We start from the raw sequence: 17,054 nt of genomic DNA, 5'->3' as shown, positions 1-17,054 counted from the left end.
CAGCAGAGGGAAGGGTAGGAGAGCATGACCACACTATGAAGCCAAGTCCTTCTCTCCATGTAAGTTCCAAATACCAACTGGTATCTCAGTGATGGAAACCTGCTAAAACCTTGAAACCAATAGCCACACCATCATTTGGCATTAAGTGGACTTGTCTTTGGCCTTACATGATACTCTCACCTTCCCTTTCAAAGGACCTGATCTTTTTCTCAATGATGGACCCTTTGGTGCCCCCTGTTCTCTGCCCTGTGTTGGGGTAGGGAGGTCCAGAAACTATTTCTTCTTCCTTTCTCTCATGTGTTTGCCTACCAGTAGAAACAATAGTACTGTTTCCAATCTGAGTTTTCTTGTGCTTTTCTAGATTCTCATGCATCCCAGCACATTCTCCCCCCGCCCCCATCTTCCCTTCTTCTGTTCATCTCTTGCTGTCCATGCAATTCAAATGACTGCCTCTTATTACGGCAGCAGCCTCTTCAGTGGGTCGTGTTGTAAAACAATATAGATCTTTCTCCTCTTTACTCCAAAAAACGAATGTCTTTGGTGGTCAAAAAGAAAATTAGTAGCAGCTGAAAGTAGAATTTTAATGACCCTAAAACCTCATTGTTATTCAGCTTTAACTTGAAATCCTACCTCCTCTTCCACAAATTCCTATTAATTCATCAGCTAAATAATGTGGCTGCTGCTAAAGATTCTGACACCTAATTCTCTGCCTGTGCAGGTTTATTGCCAGGGTGAAAAATACTTTGTCTTTTTGCTTTCATTTTTTTAAAACAAGCATAATGAAAATATAAAATATTGTTTAGGATTTATCTAAGAGGACTTGGCAGCTTCTGTGAGAAATGGTTGGATGGGGAGATATGAATCAAATTTGGAAGCCCTCTCTCCCAGCTCCCTAGTCATTATTTGAATGAGTATGAACTGATTGGGCGTGGAGAAGATCTCTCCATCCATAGCTATAACTATGACCCATATCCATTTATTTCTTTAAAATTTTAACATGAAAGGTAATTTTTTGAGATGGCAAAGGACCAAGAATTAGCCATGTAATCTGGCAAGTGGTAATGATTTTTATCCTTGGAATAGGTTGAATTGGAGTTCCCTTGTGGCACAGTGGGTTAGGAATCTGGCATTGTCACTGCAGTAGCTTGGATTGCTGCTGTGGTACAGGTTCGATCCCTGACCCAGGAACTTGCATATGCTATGGGTGCAGAAAAAAAAAGGGCTGGGTTTATAAAATATTCCACCATTAGTGTACTCATTATTTCTTCTGAGGCATAGACGTGCAGTTCGGATAGTTGCTGCCCAGAGGTACTGGAAGACAGTTGTGAAGGCAGAAGCATCATCTTATGAATTGAATCAGCAATGAGGGTAGATGGCAGGCATGGGGAAGTGCTCTAATTCTGAATACATGTGTGCCCAGGATTCATCCCTAGGGCACCAAATTCTAGGTGTAGTTTATAGATATTTTATTAATGTTTAATTTATATTGGAGTATAGTTGACTTACAGTGTTGTGTGAGTTTCAGGTGTGTACAGCAAAGTGATCCAGTTATACATATACATATATCTTATTCTTTTTCAGGTTCTTTTCCCATACAGATTATTGCAGAATACTGAATAGAATTCCCTGGGTGATATGGTAGGTCTTGTTGATTATCTATTTTATATATAGTAGACTTATATCACTTAGGATAATACCCTCCAGATCCATCCATGTTGTTGCAAACAGCAAGATTTCATTTAAAAAAAAATATTGAAGTATAGTTGATTTAAAATGTTGTGTTAATTTCTGGTGTACGGCAAAGTGATTCAGAGATATATATGTATTCTTTCTCATATTCTTTTCTATTATGTTTATCATAGGCTATTGAATATAGTTCCCTGTGCTAAACAGTAGAACCTTATTTATCCATCCTATATATACTAGAATATATACTATATACTAATATATAGTATATACATATATACATACATACACTAGTATATACACTATATACTAATCCCAAACTCCCAACCCTTCCCATCCCCAACCCCTATAGAATGTCTTAATTCAATTCCAGCTAGATAGTAGAAGTCCTTTCTGGACACAGTCAGATTAGTTCAGTAACTGAGACAGGCTTGGGGGTGGATTGAGTTTACCCATTAGTTTAGGTTCAAATGCATAGAAGAGAAATGAGACGTGGAAGATATAATTCCTTTGAGGGGTGACTAAAGGAACATGATTAAAAAAGTAGAAAACTTGAGTGGTTCCAGATTTGTGCCATCTCTCCGAGCCTCTGATATAAATTGTTGTTTGTAACCCATACTTTGGGCATACTTCCTGTGCTCCGTGTGTAAGCATATATCTGTGGCTGGCTGGAGGATGAACAATGCCTTAGTCGAGGGTATGAAAGGGGACCTTCAGACAGGAACCACAGTCCCAGAGATTCAGATGTGAGGGAAATTCTGACCATTTTCTTGCCTGTCCCCCCCATCCTCTGCCTTCCATTGGCCAAAAGCAATTACAGGGCACAGGGCAAGAGATCCAGGTAATACCTTCTTCAGGAGTCAGCCCCTCCAGAGATACAGAGACCAGAAGGAAACAGAAGGGACAAGGAGGAGTGGAGACTAACCGGTGTCTGTGTCTTACAGATTATAATTAATCCCGATCAGGTGCTCAGTAATGTCTGCCCTAGAGTTAGTCCCATCTTGTAGAGTGTTAATGCTCTCTGCCTAAAGAGAAAACCTTTGTTTCTTTTGAGAACCGAGAACAAATAAAAGGAGTAGTATCTTCTTAGTAAATGATGTTGGGGAAATCAGATGTCCATGTGCAAAAGAATGAAGCTGGGACTTTGCCTCACGCCATGTGTAAAAATTAACTCCAAATGTATCAAAGACCAAACCATAAAAGCTACAACTATAAAACTCTTACAAGAAAACATAAGACAAAAGTTTCATTCATGACATTGGATTTGGCCATGTCATAGCGATTTCATGTCATGACATAGTGACTTCGCAGATATGACACCAAAAACACAGGTAACAAAAGTAAAAATTGATAAATTGGACTAAATTAAAGTAAACTCTACATCAAAGGATATAATCAACAGAGTGAAAGTATAGCCCTTAAAATAGGAGAAAATATTGCAAATCATATATCTGATGAAAGATGAGTCTCCAGAATCTATGAAGAACTCCTACACCTCAACAACAGAAAAAAAAAGCAAGCAGATTTAAAATGGGTAAAGGATTTGAATAAATATTTGTTTCAAGAAGATACACAAATGACCAATAATCACATGAAAAGAGACTCCATATCACTCATCATTAGAGAAATGCAAACTAAACCCCAAGGAGATACAACCTCACACCAATTAGTGTGGCTACTATAAAACAAAACGAAACCAAAACAAACAAACAAAAAAAAACCTCAGAAAATAACAAGTGTTGGTGAGGATGTGGGGAAATTGGAAACCTTGTGCTTTGCTGGTGGGAATGTAAAATGTGAAGTTGCTATGGGACTTCCCATTGTGGCTCAGCGGAAATGAACCTGACTAGGATCCATGAAGACGCAGGTTCGATCCCTGGCCCCGCTCGGTGGTTTAAGGATCCAACATTGCCATGAGCTGTGGTGTAGATCGCAATGCAGCTCAGATTTGATATTGATGTGGCTGTGGTGTAGGCTGGCAGCTACAGCTCCAATTTTACCGCTAGCCTGGGAACCTCCATATGCTGCAGGGTGGCCGTAAAATGACCAAAAAAAAAAAAAAAAAAAAAGTGAAGTTGCTATGGAAAACAGCATGGCATTTCATTTAAAAGTTTAAAATAGAATTGTTTTATGATCCAGCAACTTCCCTTCTAGGTATATACCCTCAAGAATCAAATGCAGGGTCTCTGCCCACCCACGTTCTTAGCAGCATTATCCACAATAGCAAAAAGGTGGAAGCAACCAAAGTGCCCCCTTGACAAATTAATGGATAAGCAAAATATGATGTATATGTACAGTGAACTATGATGCAGCCTTAATGAGGAAGAAAATTTGGGCACATGACACACATAAACCTTCAGGACATTATGCCATGTGAAGTAAGCCAGTCACAAAAAGACATATACTGTGTGATTCTACTTAATATGAGGTACGTGGACGAGACAGAAGGTAGAGTGATGATTTCCCGGAGCTGAGGCAAGGGGCAAATGGGGATTTATTGCTTGATGGGTAGAGAGTTTTAGTTTTGTGCAATGAAGAGAATTCTGGGGATGGACAGTGGTGATGATTGCATGACAATGTGAATATACTTACTGCTACTGAATGGTACACTTAAAAATGGTTATGGTGGTAAATTTTATAATATTTTACCCCCCCCTTTTTTTGTCTTTTTAGGGCCACAGGTGCGGTACATGGAAATTCCAGGCTAGAGGTCGAATCGGGGCTCTGGCTATGGGCCTACACCGCAGCCACCACATCGCCAGATCTGAGCTGTGTCTGTGACCTACACCACAGCTCCCGGCAATGCTGGATCCTTAACCCACTGAGCGAGGCCAGGGATTGAACCTGCATCCTTATGGATACTAATCAGATTTGTAACCGGGTGAGCCATAACAGGAACTCCTTTATCACATTTTTTTTAAAATATAGTATTAAAAGCAACTCAGTACCTAAATAGTTAAAATCCAATTTCTTCAACATGATTTTGATGCAAAAGAATTTTATAAAAGCCATAAATCACCTTCGGAATGAATTCCCGATCAAGATGGAGTCTTTAGTAACTTGACTTGGTCAGGAACAAAAATCAAAACATGACAGAGTGAGAGCTGCTTGAGGGGACCTCAATAATTAATGAACATTGAAAAATGCCCTAAGCCTCCATTTATTTATCATGAAAATACCATGCATATTCAGAACAGTTTGTATCTGCAAGACTCTTGACAAAGCAGATAAATAATTCAAACACGGATTTGCTCACCTGGGTATCTAAGGGCAGTAAGATGTCAAAAGTCAGGATCCTGTCCTATTTTTCTGATGGTTTCTGGTTTTTGTTCTCCAGAACATTGCCAGTGTCCTATGACTCACTAAAAGACCCTGTGGGGCACCTCAAGGTATGATTTCTCTTTACTACCTTCTTTCTACTTTTGAATATACGGAGTTTCATTTGAAGGGAAAAGAATTCCAGAGCCACCTCTTTTTATTTGCAAAGCCACCTCTCGTTTATTTGCATGTTTTTCAAGCAAGAGTGACTTTTAAAATTATTGTTATTTCTCTGTGCATCCTAGACTTTTTCAAAAATATTCTTAGTGCTTTGCATCATCACAGACCTTAAGGAAGGCAAGAGTGGTCCTCAGACGGGGGGGCGTGGAAGATGATGCTCAAACAGAGCATCCATGCGGTCCACTTGGCTGCACAGGGTGGTTGGTACAATTACAGTAAAAGATAGGAGAATTGTTCTTTTTCAGAGATTCCCAAGGATTCTTTGTGTACCTTACTTACAAACCGCCCATAAGTGTCCGCCTGTATGATGGTTAATGTCAACTTGACTGCACCATGGGGTGCCCAGACATTTGGTCAAACATTATTCTAGGTGCATTTGTGAGAGAGTTTCTGGTTGAGATTAACATTCAATCAGTAGATAGGTCAGGCCCATCGCCCTTCCTGGTGTGGGTGAACCTCAGCCAATCAGTGAAAGATTTGAACAGACACAAAGACTAAGTGGGAGGGAACTCTGCTTGTCTGACTCTGGAGCTGGGACATCTGTCTTCCTCTGCTCTTAGGCTGGAGCTTATACCATCACCTCTCCTGGGTCTCCAGCTTGCCAACCTCAGACCTTGGGACTTCCAGCCTCTATAATCATGTGAGCCAATTCTTTATTATAAATATATATCCTATTGGTTTTGTTTCTCTGGAGAACCCTGACGAATATACCTGCCTTGTTGGAAAGACTCGCAGCTTCTCTTTTGGCCTTTATAGTAGCAAAGATTTGTTTTTGATGAAAGATAATACTGACAGTAGCAAAGGCCAATATGAAAACAATCCTTTAAAGGCAAGAAGAGAAAGCGTCTAAGTTCAGTCTGTTACTGAATCGTCAGGTGAGACTCTAGGCAATCTAGATATTCATTATATGTGTAAGTGAACTTTCGCTGCCTTTCAAACCATCCCCAATCTTAGTGGCTTAAAAGAACCATTTATTTAGTTTGTAGTTTTTTGAGTTGACTTTGCGGTTCTTCCGGTCTGGTTTTTGCTGGGTTTTTGTTCATCCACTGTTTGCTGGGTTCCTTCAGGCATCTTGGATCGGTTGGCAGGTTGGCTGACGCTGGGTGATCTAAGCTGCCTATATTCACATGTCTGGCAACAGGGGGAGCTGGCCAAGGCCCCAGATAACCAGGCCATTGTTTGTCATTATCCAGCAGGCTGGCCCCGGCTTTTTTATAGGATGTTTGCAATGTCCCAATGCCGGAGCCCTTCCAAGTCTCTGCTGCTGGTGCCACTTTTGCTACTGTTCTATTGGCCCAAGTGAGTTACATGGCCAAGCCCAGACTGTAGGAGTAGAAAAGCAGACTCTACCTCTTGGTGGGAGGGGCTAAAGTCACACTGCAAGGGGTGTGTACAGGGATAAGAAGAATTGGTGGCCCTAGGTGCAGTCTACCCCACTGAGTCAGCCATCTCCACACTCACCTCATTTAACTCTCCCTGTGACCTTGAGAGGCAAGAGTGAGGACTGGCTTGGCTTCACCAGGTCTGACTCTAAAAAAGTCCTGTTAGATCCCTTGAATGCTGGTTTGTGTCTTTTTATTTTCTTGGCAACTTCAGCATTTAGGTACTCTGTTCTTCCTGCATCCCTCTGCAAGGATGTGATTTCACTCAGGAAGAATGAAGGGGCAGCTGCCTTCCATATACTCACCATAAAGCCAAGCTCGTGTGTAGTCACTACATGTTTATAAAGCATCTACTATGTGCAAGGTACTGTTTGCAAGGAAAGGAGGCATCCTCAGTGGAGAGAGTTAACCAAGGAAGTCTGGCCATACGGTATAGATGTAAATTGTGTAAAGTGCCTAAAATATACAGTATATCAGAGACTAACAGAGTCTCCTATTCCTCTCATGGAAAAGCATCACCTATGTGAAATGTACTTTGTCCATTACCAGAATTATAAAGTTCCTGCCTTCCTCTCACAGCTGTCAGAATCTCTCACCAGCCCCATCTTTTCTCCCCTTTTTAAAAAGTCTCATCCCCTAGATTCTGTAAGACATCTGACACATGGTGTAGCTGGATTCACTTCTTCACTCAACCTCATGTCTCCTAGGAAGGCGGCAACCTCCTCCTCCTTCCCACCTTACTGAGAACAGGTTTTACCTCTCTGTCAGTGACTTCTCAGAGACTCTCTGAAACACAGCCAGGCCAGCCTCTTTGCCTCTGTCTATGCCACTTGTCCTTTGGGGACTGTCCAGCACCTCTTTCTGTGTTTTTTCTTGAAAACTTAGCTCCCCCTCTTACCTCATCTATGAATCTTTGGAGCATCCCTGTCTTGGACACAAATGTGATCTCACCTGACAACACCCATGGACCGGCCTGGGGGCACTGCTTTATCTGCCTCAAGAAGTGAGTCCTTTCTGCCAAGAGTATTAAAGAAAAAGAGGTGGTCGTGGCTCATGTTGCCTCCAACTCAGTCCCACCCTGAGAACTTCTAACGGTAATTAGAAATCAATCGGGTAGGCCTTAGCTTCCCCTGTTATACTTCTGATTTCATTTGGAAGAATCTCTGTATCCTGCTGCCCCAACCATAATGCAAATCTCTTGATTAAAGAGACCGAGATTTTAAACTTTATATCCCTGGCACCTGAAACAGACTTCTCTTCTTGCTGATAATAACGATCTGGATGTTTCCTGTGCTTTACATCACAGCCCCCGTGATTTGCTTTTCTGCAGAACACCACTGTTCCAAACTTGCTCTTAACTGAGGTACATTGTGCTTTTCGAAGTGTATGGCTATGGAGGGAATTCTTGCACGGTTCATTCACCTGGTATCTGTTTGCTCTTTCTTCTGTTTTTATTATTTAGTGCCATTGGGATGCTTTGGTTATTAAACCTCATGTCTCTCGAAAGCCCTTTCTTTTCCATCACTTCCGCGATGATTTCTTCCAGAATTCCTTCTGGTCTTCTTTGATCTTCTTCTGAATGTCATAGTGTGACATCCTCAAGTCTTCATATCTTTCTCCAAAAGATTTCGTACAGTCCCTCCTGGCTATCAGTTTAACGTTGTAATCATTTTGATCTTAAGTTGTTGTGACTTCCCTGATGAAACCCACCTTTCTGTCTGACCTAGAAATTCTCCATCATCCTTAGCTAGTCCTCCGTTCAGATTTTATTCACGACCTGATGCTTGCAGTTCTTTGCAGACAACTCTTCATTGGCTTGATTTTTCTGCCTGTCTATGAGCTTTTTAAGATGATCTCATCTTAGGCTTCGATTTTTATCTTTGAGCTCAACACCAGTATGTGATCCAGGGTATCTGCCATCATAAAATCAGGCGTAATCAGATTATGATGGTAGGACCCAGATGATGTTCTTGTGGCTCCTATATTTTCCCTTCGTAGCCCTTATGGCAACTGAAATTGTGTAATTATCTGCATAATGTCTATAGACCCACTTGGCTATTATTGGATAATAAACTTCCTCCCTTCCTATGAATTTTTATCCCTTCTTAATAGAAAGGAATAACAAAGCATGAAAGGATATGACATTAATGCATCACATTTAAGGTTCCTCCCTGTTTTCGTTTGGCTGCTCTAACAGAGTATATGGTCTGGTTTATAGACAACAGAACTTTACTTCTTTCAGTTTGAGGGGCTGAAAGACCAAGGTCAGGGTGCCAGGTTCAGGTTCTGGTAAGACACCTTCTTCCAGGTTACAGAAGCCACCTGCTCCTGGTATCCTCACATGGTGGACAGAGGGAGCTGGCTCTCTGGCCTCTTTTTTATCCTGTTGATGAGGGCTCTACCCTCAGGACCCAGTCACCTCCTCATACCATCACTTTGGGGATTAGATTTCAATGCATAAATTTTGGGGGGGGGGGACACAAACATTCAATCTGTACACGTGCACGCCCCACCCCACCTCCGCTGCCGCCCCACTAAAGTTTTACTCAAATAATTGATGAAGTACCACGTTTTGATTAGGATGAGGGGCTAGGAAATCAGACTCTCTCCATTTGCCGTCTGGCTTTGCCTCTGCGTGACAAAGTGGGTTGTGCGGTTTATACAAGCTCGCCATGCCTCTCTTTCCTCATCTATAATATGGGGATAATAATATTCATCTCTACCTTACAGAGTCCTTGTAGGCATACAAGGAGTTAATATATGTAAAGTATTTATCAGGGTGCCCAGCACATAGTTATTAGTCATAAACATGAGTTGTGGTTCTATTTTTATTCTTATTATATCACTGGCGGCTTCCACAGCCTATCTGCTCTCCCCATGTCACGATATTCTGTGAAAATGTAAGTGTTCTGTTAAAATCACCATGAATGCAAGGTGCTGCCATCCCAGCATCCCTGAGAAGCACTGTTCGATCTTGTTTTTTCCCTCAAGACAATGGGGAGGGGTGTATGTTCTTTGCTTTGCCCAAGGTCCACACTCCTGGAAGACCCTCTTCCCACATGCAGGAAGCAGAGGGTGCATCCCTGCTTTTCCTTTCCATTCTCAATGAAGGAAGGTCATATAGCAGGGTGCTGGCTCCAGACTGGGGGAGAGCCCGGTTCTACACATAAAAGTTAGGGATAAGGGTAAATAATACCACCAGGGTAAAGCTACCAAGCAGCTGAAGCTGGTAGTTCGCACCCTCTTTTAAATTTAAGCTCTTGGAGTTCCCAATGTTGCTCAATGGGTTACGAACCCAACAGAGTGTCTGTGAGGATGTGAGTTTCATTCCTGGCCTTGCTCAGTGGCTTAAGGATCTGGGGTTGCTGCAAGCCATGGCCTAGGTCGCAGATGCAGTGGGATCCAGCATGGCTATGGCGTCAGCCTACAGCTGCAGCTCTGATGCGACTCCTAGCTTGGAACTTCCATACGCCATAGGCACGATGGTAAAAAAGAAAAAAATAAACTTAAGCTCTTTACCCCATTGATTCTCCCCTTTAAATAGCCAGTCCTGGAAGTCTTCTCATGAGAGGCGCCCTTGGGTGCTATGGTGATACTCTTCCCCTGTCTCTTTCCTCTCACCCAAGTGAATAAGAGACTAAGGCTGTCACAGAAGACGTTGCTCTCCTGGATTATCTTATCCCACTGTTTTTGCCCACCCCACTGTACCTCCCCGGCTTCAGAAATCTCAGGTCTTCCTGCCTGGCCCCAAAACACACACACACACACACACACACACACACACACCCGCGTGTACACACACATGCACATGCACGTACACACTTTCAGTATCTCATAGGGTCAGGCTCTCTGTGCCTCATCATTCCATCCTGAGAAATGAATTCATATTTCTGGGGAAAGCATTAGTGGTTAAGATAAATGGACTTTGGATCTAGGAAGATGAGTTGGAATTTTGGTTTGAGCAGAAATTGTGTGATTGGGCAACTTGCTTAGCATTTTTGAGCATCATTCTTCTCCTTCGTAAAATGGGATTATCAATTCCTCTTTCAGAGAGCAGTTGGTGGAATTAACTGAGATATGTCCACAGCACTTAGCGCAGGCCAGGTTTATAGGAACCAATGAATAAATGGAAGTAATTATTGATGTCTTATGCTAAGAGGAAGAGTTCCAATAAAATATTCCCTCGGCTTACCTTGTCTCCCTCTGTCTAATTCTATCTCCTGTGCCTGGTAAAATAATTTTTATAGAGATGATGCCTTCTATTTTGATCCCCAGAATCCCAAAGTAGGGATGCTCTTCATACAATTCCAGCATGGGGGGCATTTTGGCAAACTGGCAAGCGAAAAGATTGAGCAAGGGGAAGTCTAGCCTCTAGTTCCTGCTTGGCTGCTAACAAGTCAGGTGATTTGGGATAAGTCACTGTCCCTGGAGGGCCATCAATTTCTTCTTCTCTAAAGAGGAGTGTTGGGATAAGATGAGCTTTTAAGTTCTTTCTAGGTCTGACATGTTATGGTTCTATACGAAAGGCTTATTCTCTGAGTGAACTTTTATTTACACTTAAGAACATTAACTGATAGAGGGTTTTTCCTTCTGAGACCTCTTGTGTACTTTTATCTGGCTCCGCATTTACCACCTGCAGAAGCGGTAGTGGAAGGTAGACCGTGGAGTTTGGTTTTCCTAGGTTTGGATTTCAGCACCACTACTTGTTCTCGGGCTAGTTATTTAAATTCTCTGGGCCTCAGTTACCTTATCTGTCAAACTGGGACAGACAGAGAGTAGATGGGAAGATGAAAGAGAGAAGACATTTAGAAATATACAACTCCAAAGGCTACAGTGTAATGCCTAGTAGGACATTAACTAGTTTTCTCTCTCACTTAGTGAACTTATTTCAGAATGTCTTTCCTTGGGACTATAAATACCCTGTTACCATCTTACTGGCTCGCTCATTAATTAACGAGTTGAATAAAATCTTTCACATGTGTTTCATTCTATTTTTGCATAATAATCCTTTTTTTTAACTTTTTGAAAATTACTCTGCCACAGGTCCAAACTCTGCCTGAAGACACTTTTCTCAACAGATTGACACTGGCAAAGCTTGCTTTGCTGGAAATGCTGATTTAGTTACTGGAAAAACAAAACAAAACAAAAAACACACTGAGTTTCCATTTGTCTGTGTTCTGCCCCTTTCATCCTTCTGTCAGTTTGCTGGCCGGGTCCTGTGGGGGTGAGGATGAGGAAAAATCCCTTGCAGGAGTTCCTACCCACTGGAAAAAGGAGCGAGCAAGCAGGAAGATAAGCCTAGCAGAAAAAGATACTTTCATTATGGCCTTTACATTTATGACCAGCAAGATAATGAAGGAAGGTAATTCTGGAAGCTTTATGTCCATTTTAACGGGCCCTCCAGCACTGAGAAAGATAATAGTCAATGGATGGTGTCCATAAGGATTCCATCTCCTTCTCCCCTGACAGCCATTGACAGGATCATTGTGTATTTGCAACTGCTGTCACTGAAGCATGGAGAAAAAGCCCTGTAAGGCCAGGAGAATGAGGGTGACTTCCCTGCAAGGATCTCTATTGTCATCACTATGGCAATAATAGTTACGATAATTTTCATTCTGCTTTTCTATAGAGTGTCTACTTTGTGGAGCTCAAGGCTATGGGATGTGGGTCACATGAAATCACACTGGCATAAAATCATGCTTCGCAATCTTGCAAGAGTATTTTATAAAACTGCAAAGAGGACTCAGGCAACAAGATCACAATAATTACCAGTGCAGGTCATTGATGAATACAATTACTTATGCGATGCTAACAGCTTTATGGAGGCTTTTAGATAGTGTTAGCTCGGCGGTCGTTCCTTCCCCCACCCCCAATTTGGATTGTTAGACCACTGCCAGTTTTTCTCCCCAAGAATGTGGCTTATCATTTCAGGTTAAAAACGTAAATTAATTGCACATCAGCTCTTGGTCATCGCCTGATAGTTTCTCTTTATTATCCGCAAATAAATCATAAGGACAAGAACCATTCATGCCTTCCATTTCTTTTATGTTCACCGCACTCAGCATAGACAAAAATTCCGGTGTTACTAGCTTTTCGACAGATTTAGAGAGGTCTAACCCTAGCAAGTAGGACTCTGCAGAAAGAGCTTCGTGAATAAAGCAGGATGGGGCGATCACCTGTGATCTCAGGTGGGATGAAAAATCTCTAAAAGGAACCTTGAGGTTGAGAGAAAACAGACAATCGGATGGACCAAAGGGGGTGCAGAGAAAAGGGGTTAAAACGAGAGAGACAAGCATAAAGAAACAAAGCCAGCAACTGAACGGACGAAAAAGAGAAACAGACTACAACAGGTGGACGAAAAGAAAAATAAAGGAAAATCGAGCATCAGCAGTCACAGACTGAAAGCGAGGAGGTGTGGAGGGACGGAGACTACAGCCCCCAAAATCCCTTGCGGCGCCTCCTCCCCAGAGGCCAGTCTCCTAGGCAACCCCAGTAAACAAGATGGCGACCCCCAGGAGAGATCCTCAGGTGCCGAGACTGTCCTCTCTCCAGGGAAGCTTATGCAGTTCACGAACTGGAGTGCAATCGAAACTGTTGTACTCAGAAAAGGCACATCAGGCCTGCTGGTCTTCTTTTCCCATGGGGCAGAAGCCGAAAAATACTTTCCGCAAAGCCTCCTCCTACCTGTTGGAGCAGCTCATTCACCGCTATCTGCAGTCGGAGGTGGACCGAGAATCCGTGGACCAGGACGAGAAGGAGGGCGAGGGCGAGGGTGAAGCGGAATCCGAGACGTCCTCGGAGTCAGAAATGCTGAATTCGGAGGTGTGCCTTCCCCCTACCCCTCATCCCCTCGCTTCCTTCTCCAGAAGTTGGACCTCTCACCAGCCCATGGCTGGCCCCAGTCCTAGGGCTCTTCATCTCCAGGAGCACCTCTCCCTTTCTGTTCCGAGACCCCCCCCACTCCCCTCCCATTTCTGTTACCCAGTTTCATTACCCTTTGACTGAAATACCCAAGTATCTCCTCTGTTTTTCTTTGGCACATTTGATTTCTTAAGAGTCAAGTTATACAACATGGTTACAGAAAAGCATTTGGGAGTTACCTTTTCCAAAATTAAACCTTGACAGTATTGTGAATAGGCAGAATTCAGCACCCTCTGCACCTTTGTCCCCGTGTTTGTGAAATACTCTTCCTCACTTCTAGTCCCTTCATCCTCCTTCCTCTAGGGGGAAAAAAATTACTCTCTGGAAGTAATCTAAGTGCTTCCTCAAAGACCAAGTGACTTGAAAGTTTTATATATTATTTCTGTCAGGGGTATATGATGCCTTATACAAGCAACACACACACACCCATACACTGCTTACTGTGGGAGTATTTTAGGATGTGAGGCGTATTTCCAACATTCCCACCTGTAATGCCCCATTGGCAGCTCGGCCTTTGACATTAATACAAAATCCTTCTTTGCTACAATCCTTCTAAACACCCCGCAATTCCACGCCTTTCTTACACTTATTATCGTCCTGCTCCTTCCTTAGCCCACTTGTCACTTTCCACGGCTCATCACTTCTTTCTTTTGGCTTTCTATGAATTGTTTGTTTTCTTTAAAGAAATAAATTTGCTTTCTTTCCATAAACTCTTAGGTTTTCCTCTTTGTCTTGGCTTCCAGGAAACTTTTTTTTTTCCTTAAGTCAGTGTTTGTCTTAATTTCATAGTTTTTCTTTAGATTAGGTTTTTCTCTCCCCTTCCTCTTCCTTCATAGTATCAATTGTTTCAAGTTCTTTTCAGAAGTAGACATAATACAGAGAAATAGGAGCATCCTCGTTCTGTGATATTCTTCTAGCATCCCTTTTGAGTCATTGGACCTTTTCCTAGTCACCTTTCTTTCCCCCTTGAGGCCAAAAAGATTTCTCTTTGTTATGCCTGTTCTCTTCCACTATCTCCTTTCCTTATTTGTCTGATTTTTTTTTTCTTAGTCTCCTTTCTGTATCTTGTAATGTCTTCTGTTACTCCGATTCTGCCATTAACCACTTAAACTGTGTCCCCACTTTGGGTTTTCTTCTTCTGTCACGTCCTTTGGTTCACTTTTCACGTCTGGCACATTTTTTTCCCACCCTCACCCCCCATTTGGTCTTTCCTCTTCTACCTCCTTCTACATGAGCTATTGAATTACACATCAATTTTGGTTAAAGTGGACCATAGAAATTTATTACTTATTTTGTTTACCTTTTGTTGATCTACTTTGCCATGCTTAAAGGTGACTATTGCAAAACTGTAGCAATGTTTTTACAACTTCAAGATGTTTGTATGGTTTCCACCAGCTTCCAACCCCAGAGGAGTTAACAAATGAATCACCAGTTAACTTTATTATTCCAATTAACGCATGTTCTTTAGCTCTGGGGTTCATTAGGGCGGTTGTTAATCTGTCTTCAGTATGCCATTAACAAACATAGAGGGAGGGGGATGACGTGAACCAGTTAATCCTTTTTGGTTTATAGGCTGCATGTGGAAAATGTTTATTATTTCTTCCATTTATATTCAAAATATTAATATGTATTTTGTGTTCTTACATTCTCACTTAGCTTTTTATAGTGTCTCTACGTTTTGATAAGCTGAAGAAATGGGAAAGTTTTAAGAGGAACCATTTGGGCTTTTATGTTTAGTGATTTATTTTTCATATTTTAGCCTGATTAAGATTTATGATGCTTTGGTGGACACAGTGATAATTTAGTGCGTATCATGCACAGTAGCCTCAATGAACTGGAGGGAGGTAGGGCAGACCAGCTGTTTAGCATATTGCCTTTGGAATCAAAGATTTTCATAGACTTGTGAGATTTTGAGCAAGTTACTCACGCGCCTTCTGTCTCATCTGCAATGTGGGAATTATGATAATACCTACGTCATAGGAGAGTTGTGAAAATTAAATGAGAGCCTATGTGTAAACTACTTAGCACAATATATTATTTACACTGCTACTAATTTAAGTAATAACTTCCCTGTTCTTATCTGCTAACTATAGCCCATTAAGTGATTTCATTAATTTAGGCTTCATTAAACAAACATTCACAAATGATTGCTATATAAGAAGTACTTTTTGACTGTGAAGGGCAGAAGGGGTGTCTGGGCCTGTGATATGTTTCTGCTGCATGAAAACCCCTCTTTGCCAATAACTTGATGTGGGTAAGAACGCCGACTCCCTGGAGAGTTACGAACATCCAATTGAATGGGGAAAGTCCACATTAAAGTTCTTGGCATAGTGTCTGACAAAGAGCAGACTCTCAAAAAAATGAGAAATGTCATCCGTAATAGCACCAGTTGTGATAGAAGATGAACAGATGAACGTGTGCTGGTGGACATACATGGTCCCAGCTCTCAAGGTGAGATAAGAATATGAGTAAATCAAACCAGTCAGCACGTCAAGAGACGTGGATATAAGAGCTGGATTGCAGATGGTGGAAGCCTTGAAGGGACATACACCCTTGTTGGGGTGGGGAGGTGGTGTGTGGGCAGGCAGATGGCAGCTTCTCCTAGTGACCCATGATAGGTGAGATCAGAAAAGGCAATGAGGCAGGGGCCACATGGGGGAGAGCTCTGTGCCACTGTGGGGATTGTGGACTTGACTCTTAAGACATGGGCAACTGCTCTTGTGGCCAAGTGGGATTAGATTAGAGGATGGTAAGCCTGGAGGCAGGTGCACCAGTGAGAAGACTAGCAGTATCTATGGGGGAGGGAGAAGAGTCTGGATTTAGGCAATGGGAATGGAAAGGAAGCTAGAGATAAATACATGTATAAAATATTTAAGATGAGACTATTATTCATTGAACATTGGAAGTCTAGGTTGACTGCTAGGTCTATGGCATGGTGTAGGGGGCTGTGAAGGCCATTAGCCACCGTGAGAAACAGGACAGGTGGAGCTGTGCATTCGGGCGTTGGCTACATGAATCACACGACTGTGGAGAGGGGGCTCAGGGTCGGAGACCTAGGAACCCTTGGCATGGGAGTCTGTGAGATCATCCAGGGAGAGGAGAGAAAGCAGAGGAGGGCCAAGAAAGAAATCTCTGGAGTCGATGCATTTCCGAGGCAGGCAGATGAAGAAGATTCAGGGAAGGAAGCTGGAAAGGACTGGTGAGAGAAGGAAGAGACGGGAGAAGAGCTGGGTGGGAAAGAAGAGTGTCAGCATGAGAATGGGTTCGTTATGCTACTGAGAGTTTGGGTGGGAAGAGGCTTAAAAAATTCTCATTAGGAGCTCCTGTTGTGGCCCAGTGGGTTATGAACCCGACTAGTATCCATGAGGACGTGGGTTTGATCCCGGTCTTTCTCAGTGGGTTAAGGATCTGGCGTTGCCGTGAGCTGTGCTGTAAGTTGCAGACATGGCTTGGATCCCGTTGCTGTGGCTGTGGGGTAGGCCAGCAGCTGCAAATGCAAACCCTTGAAATGGCTTGTGGACTTGTCTGGCATGTGCTTGCATGCTAAAACGATTTTTATCCCAAATG

The 17,054-nt window shown here is 42.5% G+C and overlaps 1 protein-coding gene across 3 annotated transcripts in view; it reads left to right on the top strand.

The window, feature by feature from the left end:
• The window catches only part of LRGUK (leucine rich repeats and guanylate kinase domain containing), a 117,722-nt gene continuing 110,633 nt past the window's right edge, over positions 9,966 to 17,054 (top strand). Inside the window, exon 1 of one of the 3 annotated variants that reach the window (XR_001302322.2) lies at positions 9,966 to 13,388. Coding sequence is in view for 2 of the 3 variants with exons in the window: in XM_003134660.5 (XP_003134708.2) it covers positions 13,068 to 13,388 (321 nt within the window). In the remaining variant the exon portion in view is untranslated. The remainder of the gene's footprint in view (positions 13,389 to 17,054) is intronic. The other 2 variants (XM_003134660.5, XM_013985615.2) reach the window with 2 other exon arrangements.

Source organism: Sus scrofa, chromosome 18, assembly GCF_000003025.6.
Source record: "Sus scrofa isolate TJ Tabasco breed Duroc chromosome 18, Sscrofa11.1, whole genome shotgun sequence".
Lineage (NCBI taxonomy): Eukaryota > Metazoa > Chordata > Mammalia > Artiodactyla > Suidae > Sus > Sus scrofa.
This window is presented reverse-complemented; position numbering and strand designations above follow the sequence as displayed.